This window comes from Ziziphus jujuba, chromosome 10 (assembly GCF_031755915.1).
Source record: "Ziziphus jujuba cultivar Dongzao chromosome 10, ASM3175591v1".
NCBI lineage: Eukaryota > Viridiplantae > Streptophyta > Magnoliopsida > Rosales > Rhamnaceae > Ziziphus > Ziziphus jujuba.
The window spans coordinates 3,638,041-3,652,964 of record NC_083388.1 but is presented as its reverse complement, the minus strand read 5'-3'; the positions used below and the strand labels follow the sequence as shown (position 1 = coordinate 3,652,964).

Here is a 14,924-nt window from a genome sequence, read left to right as displayed (position 1 = left end):
CCTTTTTGGTACTTGTGCAATGGATACACGCGGTCGTTATGGACTGAAAAGAAATTTCATTGGTGACTCCTTGCAATAAAAACTTAATTAATTTCAATAGCAGGAAGTAATAATTAATGGTAATAAAACTGGATTTGAAAATATCTATCACTAAATTTACTGTATCAGCCCTAACCTTCCCAACTGTAATTCTTAAATTGCTTTTATGTATCCTAACCCCAAAATTACCTACCATTATTAATTTCGATGTACTTTTTCGAGGCCTTCCTCATATTTGCATTACACAGTTTTACAATTTTTCTTCTCTGTGTTTAACTTTTATTTAATACCAATTTCTCCTTCAGCCCTCCTACCCAACAATACAATTGAATTATATTCATCATTTTTTTTTTCATAGTTTTTCTTCTTCTTCTTCTTCTTCTTATCATTCTATATGTCCCCAAGAGATCGACCAACATCTATAGGATTTCATGTCCTTTATTTATCCAAGAGGAGACATATATGGGCATAGAATTATATATTATATCTATATGTATTAAGATAGAGGGAAAGAGAGAAAAATTAAGTCATATATATTATATATTTCTGACTTCTAGTACTTACAGTGTTACACATTATATATATTAAAAGGAAAGTCGAAACCCGATCAAGCTACTCCCGATCTAGCTACTCTTTGTGGTTAAGGAAATCCATTAGAGGTAGTTAATAACATTACATGGGAAGGGATGAGTGCTTAAAGGTTAAAGTAGAAGTCTCTCTCTCTCTCTCTCTCTGTCTCTTTCTCCCTCAAAGTCTCAAGGCTTATGGTGCTGGGTGTAGATATAGTCCAAATGAGCCTCTGCAATTATCCTTCTTTTCAAGCATTCATCATCTTCCTTCTTGCACTCCTCAACTCCCATTAGCTGCTATAAAACATATATATTAATTTCAAAAGCAAAACAATCATAAAAACTTTTATTGATTGGGCAAAACATATATAAGCATTTCTATGTATACATATATATATATATATATATGTATAGAGTTCAAATTGGCAAACTCTTAGCAAGAAACAGAACAATGAGAAAGTATTAGAACCATACATTTGCAGATTCACTGTCTTCCAACTCTACTAGATCAGAAGTCCCACTTATAATGATTTCATTGAGTGTTTGATCTTCTCCTCCTGCAAATACATCATTAATCCAACATTTAGTTTCTAAATATATGCACAGAGATTCAACCCAGAAGAAGAAAAAAAGAAAATTGACAAGATAAAAGGGTTATGACCTTGTTTGGTTGTCAAGAAACGAGCGGATGATTTTGAAGAAGAAATTATGAGAATCAGGAAAAGGAGAAGAACAGTAGACAGAGCACCCTGCTTCATGGTTTTTCCAATTTTTAAATGGAGAAGGAAAACAAAAAAAAAAAAAAGGGGATGCTAAGAGTTTGAAGGAAGTTGTGATTTGATGAGGTACTGGTGAAAACAAGAAGATGGGTGAGCATTTATAGATAAGGAAATGCCATGCAAAAGAAGAAAGCAAGAGGCAGAGGCAAAGCAAGGCACATGAAGGTCCCCTCCAAACAAGGCAACTTCAAAACCTCAGAATGTGGGACCAATCCCCACCACCACCCTCTTATTATACTCTACTCCATGCTATTTGTGAAAACGCCACTAATCCATCACATACTATCTAAGAGAGATAAAAAGAGAGAGGTTGGTTTGGTCATTGTCTAGCATACGGTGAAAGTGGTCCAGAGAGTCACAGTCCAAAAGACTCTCTAAAACCAATGCAAGTAGTGGTTGACAGTGTCAAGGAGTCAACCTTTTGGACATGCCGACAGCTGTTGCCCATCTCTCTTTTTTAATATTTTACTTCTTGTTCTATGCTTTTAAACATGATAAACATAACAAAACTAGTAAAATATTACCGTCTAAGAAGTGGTTCTTTTTCTAAATTCAACTGACGAATTCGATGATGTATATACAATAAGGTTCCAATAAAAATATTTTTAACCTTTTAAATTAAGAATAAATGAGCGTAAAACGAGCTCAATCATTTTAAATCCTTAAATTTATAAGTGGTAATGTATCATATCAATGTGAAAGCTCACCCTTTATGATAAATAGCAGAACTTGGGCAATCAATCCCATTGAAAGCTTCCTGCTGGTCGAAATGCTGAAAAAGAATCACACTAAAAGTAAATCATTCATGGATCATGATCATCAAACAACACAAAAACCCATAAGTCTATTCTATGTAAGCAAGCAGTGTTTGAGTGGTCACACCACCACAAAAAAACATCTTTAGTGGCGTGTAAGAATCATAACTTTCTATTCATTTCATGTCGTATATTATCATTACCAAACTCTCTCTGTTTCAATCTCTCTCTCAGACAATTATACAAACGCGTATCTTACCATGTATAAGCATGCAACATGGTGGCAACATTTTTAATTGTTTTCAAATTTTCACGGTTTTTCAGGTGCTTGACATGATTCTTAAGAACCTTTTTGACATCTGTCTCCAATAGGTAAGACTAATTTATTAGGAATAATACAAGCATTGTTTTATGTGATTTTGTGGGTGGTGTTTTTAATAATGGTGGAGTTCCACTCCATTCATTTTAGTGATTTGCAGATGTGTTATCGCCTTTTGTTAATAAACTATGATTTTGTGTTATTATAAATTGAAACCGGAGATTATGCTTCTCTTTTGGAAGATATGAATCTATCATTTCCGGCATGAAGCATTAAATTAACAAAGAAATTGTAAATTTTATATGCAAGGAAAGCTGTAGGTAAGAATTATATTGGGTTTGGATTTCGTGAAGACATATACAATTGCATATATATATATATATATATATATACATATACATATATGTATGTATATATTTATAGGAAAGTAAAATTCTCTTGAAATTCGAGTTGGAATTTTGAACATTTTGTGTCTGCTACTACCAGACAAATATGATTGGAAAACATATGGTAATGGAAATTAATTTAACTCTGTCGTTCTTTGACCACCATGTTTTTTATGATGCTTGGAAACTTATATTTTTATAGCGTCAACCTCGATTTTAGTTTTATGAAAACATTATGAAACAAGAAAACATAAATTTGTATAGAAACAAAACAGTTGCTAGTTAAGGAGTTCATGTTCAGAGAGAGTTCTTTCATCATAGAGAATGTACGTTCCAAATATCTCTCTTATGAGAATATGCTTTCAGTGGTTTCTCATACCAAAATAATTATGCGTTTTTTTTTTTATTATTATTTTATATATATATATATATATATATATTCTTAATCATGTAAATGAAAAACACAATGATACTTCCAACTTCCAAGTGGCCATTCCATATGCACTCTTTTGTTTTATTTTATTTTTTATTTTTTATTTTTTATTTTTTATTTTTTTTGTTTTTGACATTGACAATGTAAAGAAACAAAAAAAAAAAAAAAATGTATGTGCTCTGAATTGGACAAGTGGTATGAATGGATTATGATTTGTGAGGACGTGTAAATTAGAAATTTCGAACAAATTATAATAATAGTGATGTTGTTTCATGGTTGGAATCATTCCATATTCCTCTCTCACATCTTTCAGCTCTATCCATTTCCTTTCTTGTATTGCATTATATATCTATGTATATATTATATAGCTTTATGCATTTGTTTTTTGTTGTCTTTTTTTCCAACATTTTTACATCCTGGTAGATTTTAAATTTTTTTGATATTGCAATGACAAGATGTCCCACTAGATATATATATATATATATATATTATTTCTTTTATGTATATGTGTAAAATTAAACAAATTAAACAAAGTTAAGACATTCATTTGGTGTTTAGAATCTATGAAGGAATAAAAATATAAAGTTTTATTACTCTTTTAAAAAGAAAATGCAAATATAGTGAAAAAAAAAAATGAGAAACAAAATGCCATGTATTATTTTCCATACATATATTCTATTTCACTTTATATTTGACTTTTTAGTGGAATCAAAATATAAATATTAGTGGGACTTGATAATTATTATGCTTCCTTGCCTCCCTTAATTAAGAACAAATGTATGCATAATGCATATATAATCAATTCTCTTTTATGCCGCACATGATCTTCATCTATAATAACCAACAGGCAATTATATTTGTTTACTTGCGTGTCTTTACTTGGTGCCTGAAATTATTAATCTAGAAAACCCAAATAAAATAAAATAAAATAAAGAGAAAAGGAAAGAGAAAAAAAATTTGAAATATTTATTGTCTACTTTATTTCCGTTTGATCTTCTCCCAATATCACACCAAAAAAAAAAAAAAAAAAAAACAAAGTTGGCTAGAATTTCATTAAATAAAAATAATAAATGGTAGTCAGTCACCAGAAAAATGTCAAATTAACGTTTAAGTTCTCATATCACTTGGTTATCTATATTACTTTTCCCAAAAAAAAAAATAAAAAAAATGATGATGACTCTTTTGAGTTTCATCAATTATTTCTGCTTATATTAATTTTTGTGCCAAGAATATAAGTCATTAGGGCATATAATGCTTTTTGGTGCTCTTTTTTTCTTTAGTTTGTGAAAGTGCCCTGTTTTGTGAATAAAGTGGTGTGGGGATGGATGGTGGGACTTTGGAGTCAGAAAAGAGAAAAACACAAAATGGGGAAAAGACAATCTTTTAGGCTTTTTTTCCTCTTTTTTATTTTTTATTTTTTTATATGCTAAGAATGTTTTTAGGCATCTTACACGTTAAAGAAGTGGGACTAGATCCAGATGTAGCCAATCTATTTGGGAAATGTGCCTACTTATATGCTTTTTGGCCGATGGTACTACTTGCCTTGTTAAAGAAAACAAAAGTCATTTTGACTCACCAGACCATTATTTTTATTTATTTTTTTATTTTCCCATAGATTTCATAGTGAGAGCATACCTGACAACCATTTGAGCAATACAATTATTTATGCAGAAAAAGTTCATATATGCTGCTCCGTTACTTTATAGGTTTTGGTCCTTTGACAGAAACACTTCCAACGTTTTTCTTCTATAAACGTGATAGATTTGATTAAACAATCATGAGGTACTCTATTTAGTACTTTTGATTTATATAAAAGAAACTTGGGTTGTGCTTTGTTGGTACTTAAAAAGCTCAAACTGCCACAGATAAAGGCTGAAAGTGCCTAAATCTCAACATTGCATCCAAAATCATCCACCACAAATCAAATGAAGCATAAGGTGAGTGAAGTAATCCTTATCCATCACAATAATCTCGTTGAAAATGAGTAAACAGTTTCTATAGTACTCTAATATTGAGCTCAGCAGAAGACACAACAAAAATGTGATTAATCATTGACCAAAAAAAAAAAGTAAAAATGTGATTAATATATGGTTTCTTAATCAAAATTTAATATGCAACAGGCTCTACTCATATTGCTTCGGTTTCTCTTGAAAAACATAAAAACGGACGGATCGCATATCTTACTCTTGTTTCTTGCTGGATTGGGAAGATATATCGGTGTCAACGGTAGACCGGCTGACAGTAGCTTTAGCATTGGCAAGAAATGAAGGATCGGGCTCATGTTTGTCTGAAGGTTCCTTAATTGCCATGTATATGTAAAATGCAATAACTATATTGACTGAAACAACAGCGAGTAGTCCACTCACCAGTGTCAGAGAATAAGGGGACATATGAGTGGAACCTGTTTCAAATGAATAAAATCTTGTTCAGATAAGTCGACGCGAAAAACAGATGAGATATTTTATGATTCTATTCTCTTAAATCTTAGCACAAAAGATGATCAAATTGAACCAAAGAACATAAAAGAAGCGAAAGGGAGACAATTCATCAGTAGAATCGAGAATCATTAGTTGGGGGGACAAAAAGCTTTCAATGGCCATTGCTCAGATGAGTCGCAGTCTCAACAGGTAACAAAAGACTGATTAAACTTTAAGAGTGAAGCAGGGTTTCCACTTCTAGTCTTACATTTACCATATATTATTCTTTAAAAATAGTGAATCTACAAAGTAAACAGAAAATTAGTATGACTAATGCAAGGGTTCGTTGCACTAAGACACTTAAGTAAGAAACACAATCCATTATTATATATTCTATCATATATAAATTGGTAAAATTAACAAACAATTTGCAGATTTCAGTACAGAGCAATAAAATCGAATTCTTTGGGTTTCATACAGCAATCTTACCAGCAAGCCAATGTTGGTTAAACCCAAATAGTATTGCAATTGGAGCTATCCATATCAACATGGACACGATGAAGAACTTTTTTATTACTCCAGTCATTGGTATATCCAATCTGAAAAAAGAATAAAACTAAAAATGTTAAAGCACCACTACTAAAAGGTCACGCCGTAGGAAGTGGATCGAACTATGTGAACTGATGTATATAAAGCTATTAGGAAGTAGAACCAGCTACGCACATCAAGCTAACATATACAAAAAATTCAAACTCCCACTCATACATAAGCCAGTCTAATAATGATGCAGAAAACAGGCCTTGCATGTGCAACACAATAAATCAAAACATTAATTTCAGTACTAGAACATAATATCAGCTACACAATTTGATCATGATTCCGTGTTAAAGCACCACTTCTACTAAAAACAACATACTGATTATTCCTCAAAGAACCTGACCCTTATGAAAGAGAGAGATAACTAAAAGCGCATTAAATGGACTTTGGAAGTGTAAACAAAAGCAAATGACAAGTATAAACATCGTCAACTCAACTTGAAAGATATGATCTAATACGTCTATGATGGCTCTTTGTGTTCATAAGCATGTCAAACAAACACAAAGCTTGTAGAGTTTCCAAGGATAAACAATAAGAGCTAGTTTGGAGGTTTTATAAAAAGACTGAAATTGTCGCTGCTTAGGGGATGTGAAAAGAGCCAGATAAGGAAAGTGGCTTCATTAAGGCAATTGAGAATAACAATGTCCAAGCTAAGGGGTGTCAGTGACTATAGGAAGCCAAGCTCTTTCCCCTTTATTATATGCAGACCACTGCCTGTTTGCCAAAGTTGATCATTGAAATAATGCTTAAATATGGACATTTTCAAAAAAACATGAGATGACTTCAGGGAGAATGCTATACATTGATAAAATCTAAGCGTACGCTACCTGACTACACAAGAGGCAGTGTATGGAGAAGATTTAAGGATGAAAAAGAAAAAAAAAAAAAAACCCTTATGTCAAGGGCAAGAAAGGAAATTCTCACTAAATCTGCGGCACAAGCAAAACCATCTTACTAGAACATAATATTTTATTTATTTATTTACCACAGGAATGCTAATTTACAATAATCACTCAAAGGTTTTATTATGGTGGGGTCAGAATATGGATGGGCATAAACTGCATTGAGCTTCATGAGATTAAATGCGTATGTTAAACAAGGATGGAGGTATATGGGCCTCCAATTGTAGTGTTTTACCACATCAATTTTGGGAAGACAATGTTGGAGGATCCTAAACAACAAGAACATTATTAAAGATAAATACTTTCAAGAGGCGACTTGATGCAAGCTGGATTGGGCTATTCTTCCTCCATTCTCATGCAGTAGCTTATATTGGGGATCACAGGTTATGGAGCAAGTAAAAGTAAACAATGCCAAGAAATTAAAAACATACAAGCACAAGTGGTAGTAACGCTCCTATAAAATTCAAACATACTCACTAAGAGGGCTACAACTCTAAAACTCTAGCGAGTGAGAGTTGCTCATTTACTCCAAAGATAACAGAGAAGGCAACCAAATTCTTATTATTCATGAAAATATTTAATGACCCATCAAGCAAATTTAATACTAGAATTTCCCAACTGGATCACTACATCATAAAGACAGAAAATTTCACCAAAATTCCAAAAATGGAGTCAAACAGTAGAAAATGGAAAAACAAAAACACAGAATAAGTCTTTTAACATTGAAGGAAATATACCTGGGACTGCCGAATCTGAAGAAAGATGGGTTTTTAAGATTTTGGTTCCTTCAAAGTTAGGGGCTTTCTTGGTGGAAATGGAAGATGGGTTTTGAAGAGGAGAAGATGAGGAATGTTCCGGTAATGGTGGGTTGGCCGGAGTACGGACGGAGCTGACCGGTAACTGGAGAAAAGGTGAAAGAGGCGAGTTATATACGATATTATTCACAATACACTTTTCCCCAAAGACGACTATTGTGGGCTTGTTGGGCCAGAGAGGTGGATGGGCTTGTTAGGCGATCGAGATGGATGCCAGATGGGCTTGATGGATTTTTTTTTTTTTCAATTAAAATCAAAAATATTTTTAACACCTATATGTCTTTCAGTTATAAGTTTTCACATTTTTGGTCTTTATTTACTTATTTTTTAGGCATTTTGATTTTTAAATTTTTTTAAAAAAATTGCACTGTTTTGTTTATCTTTTTTAACAATAGTGGTACAGTATTAGAAAGTTGACCAAACGATGTGATAAAAATGATGTATTTTTTTTAATTAATTTACAAAATATATATAATCTAAATAGGAATTAATGAATCTTTTAATAGATAAAAACAACAAAATACCTAAACCAATAGAATAATAACATATAATATTGCCATATTATTTAATAAATTATTTGGTTAAGTTTTGATTCTTCTAGTATTATTTTTTTAATAGGTTTGACATATGTAATACATTTAATAAAACATATATAGATTTTCTAAGGTTGTCTATTTGTAATTTTGAAGTGTTTTACGTGCCAAAGTACTGTTAAAAAATAGATAGAAATGATTAAAGGACTAAAATATTAAAATGAAAAAAGAATGAAATTTAAAGACCAAAGTACCCAAATAACCAAGGAACAAAACGCAAAAGTAATATGTGCCCAAAATACATTTAAATATTTTAAATTTTAAATGTCTTTGTGTTCTCTATGTAATATTAGTGTCAAATAATATGAAAGCCCTCATATTTCCCTCTAATCCCTATGTTTTATATCAGATTAGTCAAAATAATGTAATTTTGTTAGATTAATATTTGATAAAAATTATATAATTAGATTTATCAGATCATAAAAGAAACAAAATTAATTAGAGAGCAAAATGAATACATTACGGTTTGGAGAGGTAAAATCATGCACCCTTTCCAATAGTTGATTCATAAGTAGAATTAATTTGTGTACTAATTATAATGTCCCAATAGATACAAGAACACATAGAGAGAGAGAGAGAGAGAGAGAAAAAAAATCAACATTAACAAACTCAATCCCTTATTTATTAGAAAATTAATCATAATATTGGACAACCTTAAATGCATGCCCAACTTTTGCTTGATTTCTTTTTGAAATAAATTTATATATATATATAAATAGATAATAAATTTAGAATTATTAAAAATCAACGAATAACATGTTTCCTGAGGCCAGGAATGTGAACATTCAGAAAGTAGTCTTCCCAATCAATGCGCTTTGGATCAAAATTAAAATCATCCAATTCTTTGCAACTTTCCCTTGCTTTCACCCTCAGCTTCTCTGTGTTTAAGTCGTCAAAACTACATTTAATTTAAAACCATATATTAATAAAATTATATATTTATATATAAAGTTAAAAATAAAATCTCCATGAGACCCAAAATAAATAAATAAATAAAAATACTTACATGCCCTTGAAGACCAAATATGGTTTGTAAAGTTCCACCAACCGCATTACCATTTTGATTTTCCGCTTATTGCTAACGTACAGGTCTTTGAAATACTGGAATAATGCTATATTCACCACTTGCAGTATCTATAAATATATACAAAATGAATATTATTAAGATGGTTAGTTTTATACTCTATGTGATTTTTTTTGGGGTAATAATATATGATTTTGTTGTTGAATTAGAATTTATAAGTCCTCTATGACAATACTATGGCAAAGTCTCATTACTTTCTCTTATAAATATATATCCAGAATATGAATATCCTCCAGCCCATCCCAATATTTTTATAAAAAATAAAAATAAAAAAATTTTAATTTAGAAGTAGAAGAAATTAATAAATAATTACCTTGAGAGGTATCATAAAGCGAATGAGCATGTAGATCCTGAAAGAAGGCATATTGGGCAATGCTGTCCCTATTCGAACTTTGATTGGCTTCCCATCCTTGTTGATCAATGGATTTTCAACAAAGTATTGGAATAAAAAATTTCGTACCATTTTTGTTTTAATAGGGTTTTTCAGTGAGGACCCCACTTGATAAATTTTACCGGAGGATTTATTTCCATGATCAGCTACCATGGCCACAATCATAGCATTTACCACCATGTCAGCTGGTATCTGCAAATTTTTATCAAAAAATAAAAAAAATAAAAAAGCTGGTATCTGCAATATATATATATATATATATATGGGTTTCTGAATGTCCTACAACATATTGTAGGACGCACTCCTTTCTGTAATATGTCATAAGATGTTCTTGAATTATGTAGCATAACAAGGTGGGAATCATATACTTATATATTCAAAGGAAAAAAAAAAAAAACTTTATTATTATTATTTTTTTACAAATGCTATAAAGTACAAAATTAAATTTCTGCCCAAAAAAAGTTCAAAATTAAAATGGGAAGATGTTAAAACAAGCTTCACATTTTATATCATTTTATTTTAAAATTTTAATAAAATGGCCAAAACTCTTTAATCACCAAATTAATTATTAATCAAAATAAAATATAATATAAAAAAAAAAAAAAAAAAACTCACCAAATCAAATATCAAGGTAGGAGAGGCGAGAAAGCATGTCAACTTCCCTCTACCATAACCAACAATTACACTGTCAATGGTTCTGTCAATAAATAAAATATCAGTTAGGCCACTTAACTTTATTACAAACAAAATAATTAAGTGAGAATTAATTTTTTTATTTATATTGCTTAACCCTCTTCAATCTTTAAATTAAATTGATCACTTAGTCGTCCCAAACTAACGTGCATTCATATTTCTAAGAAAATTGTTACTTGTCACAATCCATGAATAACATTCACAAATGAGCTATCGACATGAAGCAGTTCATAAATTGATCAAAAATTTATATATATATATATATATATAAATGAAATTCACAAGCTGTGAATTTGTGATATGTTAGGATATTTTTTTGAAAACAAAAAAACATTTTTCTAGATACAAGGTCTAAAAAAATCTCTTATTGTTTCCCTGAGATAATTTTATTTATTTTTTTTAAATTGCAAAAAACTAAGCATGATGGGATAATTTGTAATTAATAATTATAATATTTTACCTCAAACCTTCAATCCAACCAGGAAAAGGTTCATTCAAAGTGCTGGTAACCATTGTAGGGCGTATGATAAGCAGAGGAACCTCATCTTTTGCTTCTTCAGCAATCATTTCTCCCATTGCCTTTGTAAATACATACGTATTTGGCCATCCAAACTCTCTTGCCCTGCTTATTTTTATATGCATTAATATTTTGACCGATTGATTTCTATGTCGCTAGGTCGAATTTATGATATTCTTGTTACTACATATGAAAAGCTATTATATATGCCAAATATTAATCACACATATTTGATTAATATTAATTTATGGATATGCTAATTAAGTTGACAAAAAAAATTATAATAATAAAAAAAAAAAAAAAAAAAACCTTTTCAAGCCGAAATCGCTCATGGCGTTAGCAATTTCTTGTTGGGAAATGTCTTGCTCTTGTAGTTGTTTCAGTTTTTCGGACACCAGTTTCTTTTCTAGTTTAATATCCAACTTGGAGCTGGAGCTTGCCTTCAAAGTCTGTCCCATCTTTAATGGAGTCTCCAGTATTAGACCCTCCCTTTCACCACACACATAAGCTGTTGAAACAAATTAAATTTACCCCATAATTACGGACGCAGTCAATCACTGAAGAACAACACACACACACACACACACACACATATATATATATATACTCAGTAAATCTCATTTTAGAGTGATATAATATTTTTAAAATCAAATTTTAAATTTTAATATTTGATTCTATTATTTGAGCTTTAAAAATGGAAAGTCCAACCTAATTATAAAAAAAATTAAAGATTACCACGATCAACATACTTGACTATTTCTAACTAAAGGAAGGGGTGCATGTCATTGGAAATGAAACACTAACCAGTTGAGACGTGAACAAGCATCTTCAGCTTAACACATTTCTTTCCAAAGCTCAAAACATGTTCAACTCCCAATGTATTTATACCAAAAGCAACATCATATCTGCCAAATAAAAAATATATATATACATTATATATAAATAATTTCAATTCTATCATTTATATATATATATATATATTTGTTTAATAATTCTATGAGATTTAATATATGGACAAGAAAGTACATCATCAGTTGGTACCTTTCACAAAAGTCAGTAGTTGCAGCAGAATTGACAATGACATCTATATTCTTCCACATCTCCTCCCTCAAATTGAAATCTTTTACTCCCAAGTTTTCATAAGTAATATCTCCAGGGACTGCAACCACTTTTTCTGATATAAAGGAATCAAACTCTGCACCCCATTTTTCTCTTAGTACCCTGAACACCTGCTTTCCTATCACCTATAAATTAAAGGGGGAAAAAACAAATTAAAATATAATCAAAAACATAAATATATATATATATATATAAGTGATTTTTTTGTTTTTTTTCAAAACCTCATTATGCATGCGTTGCTCTGCTTTCTCACAATCTGAGGCTCTGAAAACTAGATAGAGTTTCTTCACATTTGGTTGGACCCTCAGTATTTTCTCCACAAAAACTGCATATATATAAATATATATATATATATATATATATAGTAATTCAAATTAAGAAGCTTGAAATTATAACATTAAAAAGTTTAAAAATAAAATTAGAACATTAAATATTTGAGCATATAGAAATAGAAGGTGTTATTTGGGCTTACTCTTTGCAAGAAAGCCAGTGGCTCCTGTGACCAAAATGGTCTTATCCTCCAGAAATTGGAGTATGCTTTCCAAATCCATTGATAATATATAAGTGGTAATATTTTTGCCCCAAAAAAAAAAAAAAAAACTCTTTGAGATAATAAAGAAAAAAACTATATATCCGGCAAAGTTTGAATGCATGAGTTTTTTGGGCATATGGTCGAGGGTTTATATAGTGGCTATTATTTGATATATGTGGGTCCCATATTTTCCTCTTTAATTTTCCTTTGTCTCTTGTTTGATTTTTGACCCTCTCAGTTTGTCTATCATATAATTAAACGAAGTGATTTGATTGGAAGACAAAAAGGCAATTCCAGAATTCTCTTTCTTCTTTATAAATATTTATATAATCAATATGGAAAAGATTTTTTTTTTTTTCGGTGAATTATGGAAAGGATGGTTAGAAAATCCAAATGATACGTTTGTCAAAGGTATAGTTTCTAAAAAAAAAAAAAAAAAAAAGTTTGTGAAAGGTACATATCACTACACTGGAAAGAAGTTGGTCATCAAAAACCTTTTTTATACAATCAAACTGAATTTTTAGGCTGCCGAACAAGCTGTTCTCCCAAATATTAAATAGAAACCTAATTCTATTTAATATATATTTTGGTTGCTAACCTTTTTAAACTTGTACGAATTTTTTTTTTTCCTATAAAAATTATGATAGAGTAATTTTAATAATAAAAATCATCCCCTACATATATACCCCATTACCCCTATCTATATATATATCGAAGAGGATATACATACAGACAATTCTTTCTTTTATTTATTTATTTTTTTTTTGGGATATTACATATATATATATAGAGAGAGAGAGAGAGAGTTTACATGGTTGGTATTTATTAAATTAATTTTTCTGGAATAATTGAAAATGAAAACTACTTTAATTTATTCAAAACACTGTTTCAACAGTGATGAATCTATAATATTTTTATCAACTAAAATAAATAAAAGTGAAAACCCCACAGGACCATTCTAAATCATGTCCTTTTATATATATAATAGCAAATAAAATATAGCAAATCTACCATGATCAATGCAAATTGGATCTTAACAATATTTATTAATCACACATATATAATTTATGAATTACATGTAATAAGATAAATGACATTCAATATAAACTATAACATTACTTATCATAAGAAAGATATATACATATATATATATATATATATGCGTGTGTATATGTATGTATTATTTTACTATAGCGAAGAGCTAATATTTGATCACATAAGATTATGATGATGTATTAGATGGTTGTCGGTGTCATCCACCACCATATGTTGATCACCTACTACATGCAGCAATGTTGTATATTTGTATATGTATATACAGGCATTGTTATAGATACATTGTACATTTATTATGTTGGGTACTGCATCTCACCAAAACTGGAGTTTCTTCTACCTATTGGTTTACAGATGACTAATCAGTACTATACAAGTTAAATGTTTTCACATTCACATCAAACTTATCTATGAAAGATTTCCTTTACCTAACAAGATGTTATATGCTTTATACGTTATATTTTTGAAAGGGTTATATGTTTATTTATATATATTGATAATCATGCACGCTAAGGTTGAGTAAGGGTTTGGAAGAACTAGCTAAAGTGAGGTAGCCCCTTTTGTCAAACCTTTCACATTAATGGAAATTATTAACCAAAAGTTAGCAGAAAATAATTTTCCACATAATTAAGTGTTTCCATAGATGGAAAATAGTAAAGTGTGTTATATGGGAGCCCTAGGACGGAAATCATTCTCAAAACCATTATTCATTATCTTAATCTTGTACTTTTGATCGGTATCACGGCTTGCTGAAAAGTTTTTGCAATTGCTGTGCTTGTTTAATGTTTCTTCAACCTTAAAGTTTCTATTAAAAACACCATATATAGCTATTAATTAATAAAAAATTGGAATAAACTATAGAATTTGTGGTCGACCAGATAACCCAAATTAAATGCATGCATGTGGTAGTTTATTGATGATGAATTTGCTT

The 14,924-nt window shown here is 30.2% G+C and overlaps 3 protein-coding genes across 4 annotated transcripts; all 3 read right to left on the bottom strand.

The window, feature by feature from the left end:
• Nucleotides 1-553: 553 nt before the first annotated feature.
• Nucleotides 554-1,604, bottom strand: LOC107410525 (putative phytosulfokines 6). 2 transcript variants are annotated; one of them, XM_016017959.4, is made up of 3 exons: nt 1,270-1,604; nt 1,083-1,165; nt 554-905 (listed from the first exon to the last, which is right to left on the bottom strand). In XM_016017959.4, the coding sequence occupies exons 1-3, from the start codon at nt 1,364-1,366 to the stop codon at nt 795-797; spliced, it is 291 nt and encodes a 96-aa protein (XP_015873445.1). In that variant the 5' UTR covers nt 1,367-1,604; the 3' UTR covers nt 554-794. The 2 variants fall into 2 exon arrangements, with proteins under 2 accessions (XP_015873445.1, XP_015873446.1); XM_016017960.4 differs by having other exon boundaries at nt 554-902; nt 1,270-1,585.
• A 3,533-nt stretch (nt 1,605-5,137) lies between these two features.
• LOC107410522 (uncharacterized) lies at nt 5,138-8,121 on the bottom strand. Its single transcript, XM_016017954.4, has 3 exons — nt 7,934-8,121; nt 6,187-6,296; nt 5,138-5,681 (listed from the first exon to the last, which is right to left on the bottom strand). Exons 2-3 carry the CDS (start codon nt 6,281-6,283, stop codon nt 5,461-5,463), a joined length of 318 nt encoding a protein of 105 aa, XP_015873440.1. The 5' UTR covers nt 6,284-6,296; nt 7,934-8,121; the 3' UTR covers nt 5,138-5,460.
• Nucleotides 8,122-9,297: 1,176 nt separating this feature from the next.
• On the bottom strand, nt 9,298-13,036 carry LOC125421101 (alcohol-forming fatty acyl-CoA reductase). Its single transcript, XM_048468887.2, has 10 exons — nt 12,881-13,036; nt 12,630-12,733; nt 12,331-12,533; nt 12,094-12,194; nt 11,599-11,797; nt 11,233-11,394; nt 10,695-10,776; nt 10,002-10,271; nt 9,611-9,738; nt 9,298-9,502 (listed from the first exon to the last, which is right to left on the bottom strand). Exons 1-10 carry the CDS (start codon nt 12,957-12,959, stop codon nt 9,349-9,351), a joined length of 1,482 nt encoding a protein of 493 aa, XP_048324844.1. The 5' UTR covers nt 12,960-13,036; the 3' UTR covers nt 9,298-9,348.
• Between the last annotated feature and the right edge of the window lie 1,888 nt (nt 13,037-14,924).

What these genes read in the sequence shown, in the direction of transcription:
- LOC107410522 (XM_016017954.4), bottom strand. Translation starts at nt 6,283, where the DNA reads ATGACTGGAGTAATAAAAAAGTTCTTCATCGTGTCCATGTTGATATGG. An exon ending in TAACCAACATTGGCTTGCTG is followed by an intron (nt 5,682 to 6,186) that starts GTAAGATTGCTG and finishes CATTTGAAACAG; the next exon opens with GTTCCACTCATATGTCCCCT.
- LOC125421101 (XM_048468887.2), bottom strand. Translation starts at nt 12,959, where the DNA reads ATGGATTTGGAAAGCATACTCCAATTTCTGGAGGATAAGACCATTTTG. An exon ending in GCTTGTTCACGTCTCAACTG is followed by an intron (nt 11,798 to 12,093) that starts GTTAGTGTTTCA and finishes TTGTTTCAACAG; the next exon opens with CTTATGTGTGTGGTGAAAGG. An exon ending in CTACCTTGATATTTGATTTG is followed by an intron (nt 10,272 to 10,694) that starts GTGAGTTTTTTT and finishes AAAAATTTGCAG; the next exon opens with ATACCAGCTGACATGGTGGT.
- LOC107410525 (XM_016017959.4), bottom strand. Translation starts at nt 1,366, where the DNA reads ATGAAGCAGGGTGCTCTGTCTACTGTTCTTCTCCTTTTCCTGATTCTC. An exon ending in TTTCTTGACAACCAAACAAG is followed by an intron (nt 1,166 to 1,269) that starts GTCATAACCCTT and finishes ATGTATTTGCAG; the next exon opens with GAGGAGAAGATCAAACACTC. An exon ending in AAGACAGTGAATCTGCAAAT is followed by an intron (nt 906 to 1,082) that starts GTATGGTTCTAA and finishes TATGTTTTATAG; the next exon opens with CAGCTAATGGGAGTTGAGGA.